The following is a 12437-nucleotide window of genomic DNA, read 5'->3' as shown; positions in this document are numbered from 1 at the left end:
TGTTACCTCAGTACATCCTTGACAAAATACATGTACTTAGCAAACTGCTGAACATTTAATTGCCCGGTAATTAATAGTGGAGTCACTATTGGAAGAACGTGCTCTGCTACAAATTCAATTCCATACTGTGAAAAAAGAAAAAATAAAAATAAAAAATCTAAACAAGGTAAGTGGGGCAGAACCAACAAAAAAATGTTCGTACAGTCGACAGAGTAGCATTAAAACATTTTGTACCTGCTTCAAAATTGAGTTCGCAACTCCAAGGGTACACATAAGAGTTGGAGCAGAACGATCAACAGCAATACATTGTTGAATCGTTTGCAAGATATCGAAAACACCATGCTTACCCAGCATGTGAACCATATCACCCAAACATAATAAAGCATTCACTCTCACCTGCCAACAAAAGCAAAGCTTCGACCTTAGAGTTTAGACTGACTAATTCACTCCAGGGTGTACCCAGTTTTATGGATATGAAACAAATAAAAAGGAGAAATGGAAAAAGTTGTTTTGACTGAACATTGCTGTCTCTCATAAAAATGAACACAAGTTTAATAGAATAACATATAACTTCCTAAAGTTACTCTTGTTTCAAGAAACTGTAGCATGAAAGCTGGGCAGTCAAAACACGGTCAACACATGAAGCAAGGAAAACATACCGCAGCAATGGTTGTTTTAAGAGCCAAGCCATGAACACGGGGCAAAATTGCTTGTTTCACTAACTGCAGGAAAGGTTACACAGAAAATGTGTAATTTAGTAATATATCAAAATAATACACAGCACACTTGACCAAATATTATCAAGGCCGAGAATTAATATATGTAAGTGAAGATTACGGATAAGGTACATTTGACAAAAAGGACTTTGCTGAAAACTTGGAGAGACTACAACCTGTAGATCAATGCAATCAAATACTCCGAAATATCAAGTTAAATAAGATAAATGGTTTGGCATGTATATCATAATGTCGTGTCAGGAGGGTGAAATGAATAGCACAAAATTTGTCAGGTCATTTCAAGAAATTTCGGGAGAAATGTACTCATTTCATAGAAAGAAATTGGAATTTCCGATATTAAGGATGCTGGGTGTTAAGTTCCAACGCAGGGACAGCTAGTAGAGAAGGATCATTGATTATCCATAATGTTATATATTCTGCTATTTGGTTATTGGTCCTCGGCCTCAGCCAAATAGTGATCAATCTCACATATGCCTAGACCTGTCAACTGATCATATATTTTAATTTTTCATGAATAGCCCAATTTACCAAGTTACCATCATGTACAACATTCAATCGTATCCTTCATCTTCTACCCACTTCCTCCTTCCAAGTTTTATTTTGTGAAAGCCTTATGCCTCTTATGTTTATATTTATTTAAAATTTTTAGAAAATTGGGTTTTTCAACATTCTCAAAAAATCATGACTGAACCTAATACTCAACTAGAGGCAGAGAACATAATATGATCTGTCTCACCAACTCCACGTTTTTAAGAACCACCAATAAGAAGCAGCTCGAGATCACCTGAACATCAAGTTTCTTTGCAAGCGAAACCGTCTTTTTCAGAACTTCCTCTTGCAAGCGTGCATCGGTTTCATCATAAGCTCGAGCGAACATAGGCAGGACATGAGAAATTAGGTGCTCCTGACTAGTCTGTCACAAGAGAGCAAATTAAGCTATAACTACAGATCGCACAGTTAAGATTAACATATAAGTAACACATGGCAGTTATCAGACCAGGTATGCTTTATACTATGAGTTTTAGGCTGCTAAAGGAAAAAATTTCATAAAATTAAAGCAGCAAAACTGAGGATGTTAAGATGGACAGGTGGTCATAGTGGAATTGTTAAACTAAAAAACATGGATATACACTAATAAGTGTAGGTATAACTAGTTGAGGATAAATTGAGCAAAGGACTACCTAAGTGGTTGGTGTCTCATGGCATCTTGACTTCAAGCAACTCAGGTTCACGAGAGCAATGCAACCCCATGATCTAAAGTTAGAACTTAGAAGAGGTAAAAGTAGGCAAAAATTAAAATGATCTCATGCGGTTGTGAAGACTTGATTTCATTGGACTTCTCTGGGATTGCAAAAAATGACTCATTATTAAAGTTTATTCAAAATAAGAGGGAGCTTTTAGTACATTTTTCTGTCCTTAAATTTCAGCAAATAGTTCTTTTGTACAGACTTCGAGTTTCTCTTAATTCCCCCACAACATAAACCATAATCCTTCAATTGACCTTCTCTCAAAAGTAGAAAACTAGGCTATCCAAATCAGGAAAAAAAAAAAAAAAAAAAAAAGGCACTCTCCAAGTTATTGCACACAGCAAAAAAATTCTCTCTTGGCCTCTTCGATACTCAAGTCCAAGCAAATGAAAAGCAGTGTCACATCATGGTTTACAATGCCCCCACTATAACAAATACGTAAACTCGTGAACTTTAGTATGAAACCTCATCGTTACTGGTAACAGGAATAATAATTATTCAGAAACATCATAATTACAAAGACCTCAACAGTTGGAAAGAGAGGGGCAATGTAGGAAGAGGTGAATCGTAAAAAAAGATACTAGAATGTTCAAACCCCATGAGAAAACGAAAAGATTTATTTGGTATACTTATTTCTCAAATAGATAAAATCAAGTGTATAACAGTTATAATACACATAAATGGCAATCCAGCACAGCCACTTCTGTTACCTTGTTGATAATAAGCTCAGCATGCTTCACAAGTAGCAGTAATGTCTCACCCACAGCCATATCCAGGACTGGAACAAGAGATGGTAAGGTCGATTGCTCAAAATCGTTTTTATCCTGCAGTAGTTTACATAAATGCCACCATAACCTCCTGTGACATTAGTCTTCTAAAAATAAAGAGAAACTGCAACTGATTAAACTTGCACACATGCTGCTGCGTCATTATCTTATTAATTGCATAATACAATGAAATGGTATATTATGGACAATACTTTTCACCCAGAACCCATTTTTGAGAACTTTAAGAAGTTTTGGACCCCATAATACAACCAGGATCAATGAAATTACAGAAAAAGCTGAGAGAAGTAATATAACCTTCAACTTGAAACATAAAAACGAGCAAGCAATATGCACAGAGAAATTTCCATGAATGCATAAAACAAATATAAGCTCTTTGAAAATAATATACACGTCTTGTAGACAAATTGTCTCAATACATGGGACGTTTCAAATGCAAGTATAGGAATTCAATTGACAAGAATATCATTAATTATTTATCGAAGAAAAGATTACTTCCCCAGTACATGGGTCTTGCATTTTCTATATTAATGACCATGGTATTAGGCATTGCAAACTTAGCCCCAGTATCGATAACAAACTCTGAATATTTTAACATTCATGTCTAGATAAAGAAGTTCACAGTATCAACTATCAAGTCATGTGCTACATACAGAAATGCATGTGCACAGACACAAAATGAGTTAAATCAACTCCAAGCTTAAAAAAGTAGGTAAATGGTCATTTTAACTGATGATATGTAACTCCATAACTTGACAAGGGTACTTTGAGAACACAAAGATAACTAATCGAATTACCTGAGACTCTGCTATGGTCAGAACCATAGGTAGGATCACTGGCTGCATTACCAAATTTCGAAGCTCTGCGCACAGAGGGGGAAGAACCTGCATTCGTCAGCAAAAAGAGTTCAATTTGCCAAACCTTCATACGAGATAATGACTAGACTAATTATTACACATTAAAAATACAGCCATTGGATCATCAAAGCCATCAAAACAGAAATTGGGGAAATGGATGAATATGTAATCTTGAGACATCATTCTTCCTAGGGGTACTGGGATATGAGCTCAAGACTATTAGAGTTAGGACAAGGAAGATAATTACATTGGATTCTTGTATTAAATCCCTAACTTGATTACATATGTAGATTGTTCAAAATGTTTTTAAGTAGAGGAAAATAGTCAAAATCAGAGCATATAGTCTACAGCAAGACAGTAAAGCAGAATCACATAAATTGGAATGCAAGATCTCGAACCTTATACCGCAATACACGAGAGTCAAAATCCTTCCACATGTCTGATAATGCTTTTAGAAACTCTGATTTCTGCATGTTATCTCTCTCCTGCAGGCAATAAAGGTAATCTCACATTCCATTTTAACCAAAATTGCATCATGTAACTTCTCCAAAGGAGCATGACAGAACTAAAAGCAAAAAATAATTGCATACAAGCATGTGATCCAGGAAGCGGAGAGCACGCAACCTAGTATCCTCCCGGAAAAAAGGTGAGCCTGAAAACAGTGAACACATATTTGGTGAAAAACACAGTTGAAAGACATGTAATTGTTAGTGGGACAACTTAGAAAAAATTTAGCATGGGAGTACTCTTAATACTAAAGCTAAAAGATAATACTAGACAAATCAAGCCGTACATGGCTTAAATGCTATAGGCTTCAGCAAGTCGCTCTTGCCCTTCACATCCTAGAGACCAACTGAGCATGCACAAAACAAAAGCTCGGCCATGGCTGAGAATTTAGTGACTTCATCTGGAAAGATCCTAAAACATTTACTAGTGAGGTGCCAAGACCTTAAAAAACTGGTAAACAAATTTTCTTCATCATTACGTCACTTTTTTATTATATCTAGGATCATTATTTTATTTTTATTTTATTTTTGGTTTTTGCAAGTATGGTATGTAGCAGTCAGCTGAATTGCTAGTTATCAAACATTTTTGTTCTTAAAAGAAATAAGCATTACATTAGAATCCATGCATGGATCCATCTGATATAGATTAGCATCTCTCCATTGCTGCACTAACTTAAAAATTGTCCAACTCACTACTTTTCTTGTCATAGGATCATATAGGACTGCACCTTGCAAAGCAACAGAGGCCATATAACAACCCCCTTCACCCAAAATAAATAAATAAATAAAAGGTTGAAAAAAGAAATGGGAAGGAAAAAATCTAATGTGCGTTTTCTTGTACAATCCTTTGTCCTTATATATCAGTACATCCTATACACGAAGTTGTAATATTCAGAAGCCCCATCTGTACCTGTAAAATCCATGGGTGACGGCCTGATAGCCTCATTTGCAGAAAGCATTCTCTGTAACTCGGGTACCAACTCCCTCGGAATGGAGGAAAAAGCCTCACTGGATAAGTAAGTCAAACTATTCATGTACTGCAGGAAAGTTGCACAACAACCACTAGTATTAAAACAGAGGATGAACTTATAAGTAACAATTTTAGAAAGGGTGTGATGACAATAATAATAAAACAACAATTGCATCTGTTTTAGGAAAACTATAACAAGAAAACTTCAAATCGTTGTGAAGCACTTCAGCAGATTGCAACCAATGATACAGAATTCCTTGGCAAGTTAGAATACTTGAACGTCAACTTGAGGCTTTATTTGAAAGATCTAAAAAGAGATTAATTATCATGGCATTTAATTGTATTTACAAGATAGTGAACATGACTAGAAATCAACAACATAGCATCATGAATTCCAAGTAATTGTAGTATATTAGTTAATACAAAATAAATAAATAAATCTACGTAAATTTGGGTATACGGATCTCAAATAGTATTCAAATTAAACTGAAAGGGATTTGAATACAAGTCAAAATCCAACCATTGTGCAATCTTTTGACAGATCCTTATGGAACCAATTTTCCAGCAATCTGTGACAGGATTTTGATGTAATCTCTCAGTGGACCCATTGAACCAATATCCAAAATTCTCGTCTCTTGAGATTTAATATGACTCAATATTTCTTAGTCAAATTTTGAGCAGAAGTAGTAACCAATCTTGATTCCATCTATACTCGTTCGTTAATTTGACATCAAATTCATACTGTAAAGACCAAAGTTCTTTCTCAAGTTCTTGTAAATAATGACTTCAAAACAATAGTAATTAGACAAATTCCATCAACAATGCCCCTAAACTTTATTGGACAGAAAATTATAATTCTTTAACAACATTAGCAAGCAATAACAAATAATAGGAACGATTAGTTTACTTATAAGTAAAAGTAATATAAACTATCCAAATATATTTTTAGACAGTTTACTTTTTTTAAGCTTAGCCAAAAATTTAAAATGTTATCATAAAGTTTTAAATTTTTCATAATTAGACGGTCGTACATTTTTCTAATACTGTGTTGCAATATTCACCGTACTATAACTATGCACCATAATTCTCCCTAATAAACCCCCCCCCCCAACCCCCAAAACAAAAAAAAATCCTATCCCTCATAATCCCAACCGCCCAAGTATAATAGAGTGTTTACCTAACGCACACTACATGTACTTGGAACAATTACAACACTTCATTGCTTATACCCAAATGTACACAGCATGTATGTGATTTACTAGTTTCAGTGATTAAGATTATTTCTTACTATCAAGATGAACCAAGTCATTCCAATAATACTCGTAAAATTCCAAGAAAAAATGAAAAGAATACCATCTTCGCATTGTTGTGGCAATCAAACAAAGGCTTGTGAACAATCAAGTGGTAGGCCAGGCATCCGAAACTGAAAATATCAGAGGAGCACCCAACTGAAGATGTTTTACTTCGAACCAGTTCAGGGGCAGTGTAGTTTAATGATGGCTGAAGTGGGAGAATAGAATCTTCAACGTCATATTCCTATGAATCCAAATCAGATTAGAATATCAGCCCAATATATCATTCATGTTTCACATTGAAACCTATCGATTTGTTTTTAATAAATCACATCAAAATGATATCATAATTTAACATAATAAAAAACAACCATATAAAACACAGCCCTAAAAAAATAGTGCTAACAATTTGGTGAAATACTGTGTATTATGTAAATCTAGATCAAATGCTTTCTAATCTAAGAAGATGCCCCAAGGGAAGTTAAAATTTAAAAAATAAAATATACACACACACACACAGAGACATACATACATACATATACATATAATCAACACCAATAATGTCAACATTTTTGTTCAAGACTACTTCCAAACACACACACACATACATACATACATATACATATACATATAATCAACACCAATAATGTCAACATTTTTGTTCAAGACTACTTCCAAATGCTAAGGACCCATTTGGCAGAGCTTCTACTTCTTGCAGAAGAGCTTACTGAAAAGGCCATATTGGTCCAACTTCCTTTAAAAGATCTTGTAGCCACACAAAGAACTTTCACAAAATTATCTAAATAGGTCCAAAAGCAAGTTTTGACTATTCAATAGCCTTGCCTAATGAACCCTAAACCATATCAATAATTATACATACCCAAAGAAGATGCTAATTAACAACACAGATTTTGAACAACAGTGCATTTAAAAAGCACGGTGGAGGAGATTTTGATGGAAATAATATGGATGCTTCCCAAGATCCGCAGGTTCATTACTCACAGCATAATGAAAAGAAGGCACGTTTGCAGAATCATTGGAGGACTGATCAGTTGATATCGCAAAACCAAAGCCACCAAGCTTCCAGGCTCCATTTGATGTAATCAGGACAGCCTGCAACAGAACAATGCCCAGTATTTTTATCACATGATATCTATATCCTACAAGAGGAAAATAAAACCAATTCCCTGGCGCAAAAGAGCCTAAGGAAATGTAATATTCTAATTTCTATCTGAATATCATTCAGAATTGAGTGGCTTCTGTTTACTTTAGGAATATTCGTTAAAAAATGAACATGTGGCACTGAACTGGCAATAAAATAATATAAATATCTAGATCGGCATGATAGAGCTATCAGGCTATACAAGATTCCCAAGTAACATTTCTAAATTCTAAATACAAGTGTTCCAAAGAAACATTTCAAAATTCTATGTAAGTGTTGAAATATAGAAAACAACAGCAGAGCAACAATATTACAACCCATTGTCACTGGCAACAAAATCCAAAATCAACTTTTGAAGGCTTTGTATAAGATTCTCAAAGTCCAAAAGTTTTACGAGAAAAAAAGGATTAGATTTAAAACTATTAACAACCAAGTCTTATTCACAATAAATTTGAGTTCAGCTACATTAACCTTTTCCGCCACTACATTAAGTCCATCAATACATCCGTTGGAGGATCTAAAAAAGTTAGATGCTTCATAACCACGTCAAGCCATCTACTTGTAGAACAAAGAACTAGGTAGAAACAGATCTTTAAATCTAATGAGTGAGAACCAAAAGAATGATAAAGACTTCTTTAAGCCCCAATGGAAGACAAATGTTGAAAAACAGTAATAAAAAATACTAATACAACTTAAAACTAAGATAAAAATATGGTGAGATAATTGGACTACTGTAACAAGTAGCAACTATGCCCTTTAACTTTTCTTGCTCAACAATGTACAAAGTTAAATAGTCAAATCTGTGCAGCTACTTTCAACATATCCACACTATTATTATTCCTTTTCTTCACGAGATCATATAGCTAGCATATAAACATTAAGAGAAAAAGGAACATATTTCCTTTGGACACAAACGCAAAAAAGAAGGAAGAAAGGGAAACAAAGACAGCTTAAAGGCCCAAACCTAAACTGCAAAGAAACAAAATACAAAGAAAGAATAATTTGTAACCTCAGGTGATAAAGCCCGGTGGATGAGGCGAGCATTGTTATGAAGGAAATCCAAGGTTTCTGCGATCTGGAGAAGACCGTGCTTCACCTCCAACAGTCCCATTTCCTGAACAAATTAAAATAGGCTGAATAAAACCGCATTCCTCAAACATGGTTTATAAGCATGAAATGCATAATAAAATGTTGTTTGCCAACTCCTCCAACTATGTTAAACTAGTGGCACATGAAACACCAAGGAAAAAAAGGGGATTCTATCTCCAAAATAACCAAGAATTCTAAAGGTGTAGAAACAATAGAAAGAAGTTTCAGGTTACTCAAATTAATTTTGAAATCGTATATTGGTCAAAGTTAAATTGAGAGTTGATAGCATTTTACACGTAACAATGATTGCCACAAATTGGATAGCCTTAGATTCAAGGTTCAGAAAAAGGACAAGGATATGGCACAACATCGAGACACCAACACAGGAATTGGCGAAAAGTAGAACTTAACAGCCTAATAAACATTGAATAAGAAAAGTTCATATCATATAGTATATAATCAGAATAATTTATTGTATCTGGAAATGCTGAAAATCTAAATCCTAGAATCATTGTGCTTGTAATAATATATAAGAAAAATATAAAAAAATTTCGATAGATTGTTGGATAATTAAATGTAATATTAAAGAAAAAGAACAAAGAATAGTTGATTGAATCGGTCACCAGAGGTATCATCGGTCTTGGATGACACCTCGCATTTTCACTTCTCTTTCTTCTGCCCGGTTAAATATTCTTCTTCATTTATCCTCTTGAGCCCTAATATTTGTTATGTTGTTATGTCCTAATCTAAACTCATATTAAATTTTTCTTTGAGCATGCCCTTAACAATAATGTGTTTTCAGTACGTCAACCTAGTAAAAGAACAGAAATATTTAGGAATTCCTCGTAGTTAACCATGACATTGCCCCGTGCATTCATTACAGAATTTTATATCGAGCATTTGCGTATACATGTATTTTAATAGATAACATTTTTGCTATAAGGAATCCTCTTAGATAACAATTCAGTGGGAAATTTAATATGCTTTTGCAACATAGAGAAATTACAGTAATTATAGTCTCCATCCTTTGTGTCAAAGAGGTAGGCCTCCAAAATACACAAATTCCACTTGTTTTTGTCATTTTTAGTTGTATAATTGTATCAGCTTTGATCAAGACATACTAAGTATCAACCAAACACTGGCGGATCTAGGGGGGGACTGGGCTGTACTACAGCCCATCCCCCCAGCCCAATTCATAGTTAAAAAAAATTGTGTGTGAATTTATTTTTTTTCGTATTAGCCCGTCCTAAAAAGTTTCCCGGATCCGCCCCTGCAACCAAATGAAGTGTCCATAATATGTGCATACAGCCTTGCAACAGTCTTTGAAGAATTATAGGTGAAATTCCTACATCTCTTCGACTTTTCTCCTAGATGATGCAGCTCACAGTAACAATTATCAATGATAGTTCCCTCACCTGCTTCTAATTTTTCTTGTTTTCTAGCATCAATAAAATAAAGCGTGTAGATAGATTCATCATTATTCTCACCACAAGAGGTTAAGTATAACCAGCTCCAAGAATTTTTTGCATTTTATTTTGATGGAGTGAGAGATGAGAAAGGTGGGAAGAGGAGCCTATAGACTAAACATTTCAGTTACAGCAATACAAATCTAATCATCTCGCGTAATCAAGCTAATTTCAGCAAGATGCCCTCCAAATCTTCTTTGAGGGCCTAATTATACATGTTTAAAAAAAAAAAAAAAGGATTTACCCCTAACTTCTATCCACCTAAGGACATTTTTGTTTTAAATCATTCTTCTTAAACTTGAGTTAGAAAATTCCATGTTAATTTCTTGATTGAGTCTCCCCCTGCAATGTTATCAAAGGAACATGGCATAATCATAGTAGCCTAAAGTCCCATATTTAGATTGCCAAGTTCAAAGTTTAATATAATTCATTTCAAAGGATGGCCGATCTACAAATAGCTAAATCTACAAATAAAATGGGCTCAGTTCCAAGTGTGTCAAAATCTTACAAATAGAACTCATATCAATCTGACTTCAATTACTACATAAACTCACAAATTTCCCAAAAGCCATTCTACGTCAAAAACCAAATAATGATAGAAGAACGCTCCATTGTCATCTTTAGGGAGAAAAAACTAACACCGACACTTGGAACAAAACGACACAAATTCAAGCTCGAAATCAAAATGGCACTCTCGAAGTACTAAACTCATCCAAAAAAGAGTCATCTATTATAAATTATCAAATTTATAAAATATCCACAAAACCGGAACGTCAAATTCTAAATTGAAGACCATACCATTCCCTTGAGCTCCTTAGGCACTTTGGCAATATTCTCCACATTCCCCAGTGCATTAGCAGCGGATGCGAAAAGTGGTTCAGTGACCATAGCCAGGGAGCTTTTGCTCTCATCCAACGCATGGACAACGTGGACAACCCCGGGATGCCGCAGCCTCACTAGCCTGGCAGCATCGGCCCGAATCACGTCCAGGAACGCATCCTCAGCTGCTTTCGAAAGCCCAGCCTTCTGTCGGGCCTCTGACAAGACCCGTTTGTCCAATACCCATACGCAGACGGTCGGATACACGGTCGGCAAGTGGCCGCCACGTGACCTAGCGGAATAAAGCTTCCAAGCCAGACCCGGCCCGGCTGAGCCGATCTGTTCCGAAAGCTCGTAGTCCTGTAACGCTCTAGGTAAACCGGTGACTTCTTGAACCGTAGTTTGAACCGTTTTTTCGATCGCTGCAGAGGCCTTGGCGAACGCCTGGGATAGAGTCTTCATATTCAGGGACATGGTTGGGATTCTTAGTGAGGATAAGTTTCGTTGGGAAATGGAAAAAGTTTGGCGGCGGCGGTGGTGGCGGAGGGAGATCGGAATTGAGACGATTGGACTTAGCTCGCTCTCTGATCAATAGGTCGCGGAGATGGAGTGAAATGGATGCCACGTTGGAATCTCGTGTCTTTCAGCTATGCAATAAATACAAAACAAATGAATGGTGGCGATTATTTTTATTTTTAAAGAGTTTTAAATAGTATTTTTTGAAAGATTGTATAATTAAAAATAAAGAAAAATTTAGAATTTACGTATAAAATATTTTATTGTATAGTTATGTGAAAAATGATCCTGTAAAAAAATTTAAAACAATGGAAATCAAACTGAGGTGAGTATTAATTACTCTAATTTTTTATCAATATATACTTCTCTTGTTAAGTAGTAATAGTAACAGGTCACAATTAATAACACGTTTAATTATCATTCTTATAAAAATGAAAATGAAAAATATAGTCTTTATGGGACTCACACAAGAGAGAGGAAGTCAAATATGATAGTTTGATGTGATGGATAACGATCATATTTTTCATTTTTTTTAGCAAACAATGGGAAACAAACGAGTAATAAATGAAATTTGTGTTGCCATTGGAAGGTGTGTGATTCTTCTAAAGCCATCGAGTTATAAACTTCATTATTTTACAATTGACAATAATTCGATCGTTAATTACCAGAAAGTGAAGAAGAATTATCATCATCAATTCAATCAGACTGGAATACTAAGTTTATCTAAATCCTAATAAGAATAATATATGCCACACCAATGGATATGCTTAGTCGATTTAATCATTGCAACGATAGTGTCTTCAAGCTATATGCAAAAACGCTTAATCCAATTAATTAAAGCCTTTGAAAAGAGAGTCTTATCTCGAAGAGCGGCCCCAATACTATGGACATTAACGATTTATCCTCCTCGACCAATCAAAGTATTGCAAGGGTACTTGAGTGGCTTAAGTACACTCGCATCGTCATAATTGATTGATATACACCGTCCTTT

The 12437-nt window shown here is 35.0% G+C and overlaps 1 protein-coding gene across 1 annotated transcript; it reads right to left on the bottom strand.

Annotated features, from left to right (window-relative positions):
- Nucleotides 1-2: 2 nt before the first annotated feature.
- Nucleotides 3-11575, bottom strand: LOC111402308 (SCY1-like protein 2). Its single transcript, XM_023030526.1, has 13 exons — nt 10910-11575; nt 8566-8670; nt 7397-7507; nt 6456-6638; nt 5043-5169; nt 4217-4278; nt 4025-4111; nt 3567-3653; nt 2695-2808; nt 1522-1650; nt 660-722; nt 235-396; nt 3-125 (listed from the first exon to the last, which is right to left on the bottom strand). Exons 1-13 carry the CDS (start codon nt 11402-11404, stop codon nt 3-5), a joined length of 1848 nt encoding a protein of 615 aa, XP_022886294.1. The 5' UTR covers nt 11405-11575.
- Between the last annotated feature and the right edge of the window lie 862 nt (nt 11576-12437).

The sequence above is a fragment of the Olea europaea genome, chromosome 10 (assembly GCF_002742605.1).
Source record: "Olea europaea var. sylvestris chromosome 10, O_europaea_v1, whole genome shotgun sequence".
In the NCBI taxonomy this organism is placed as follows: Eukaryota; Viridiplantae; Streptophyta; class Magnoliopsida; order Lamiales; family Oleaceae; genus Olea; species Olea europaea.
The sequence above is the reverse complement of the archived record's forward strand: the minus strand, read 5'-3'. Positions and strand labels throughout refer to the sequence as shown.

Bases quoted from the DNA above. Each gene is read 5' to 3' on its own strand.
- LOC111402308 (XM_023030526.1), bottom strand. From the start codon at position 11,404: ATGTCCCTGAATATGAAGACTCTATCCCAGGCGTTCGCCAAGGCCTCT. The intron at 8,671-10,909 runs GTATGGTCTTCA...TAATTTGTTCAG, and splicing joins CTAAGGAGCTCAAGGGAATG to GAAATGGGACTGTTGGAGGT. The intron at 4,112-4,216 runs GTATGCAATTAT...TATTGCCTGCAG, and splicing joins GCTTCCTGGATCACATGCTT to GAGAGAGATAACATGCAGAA.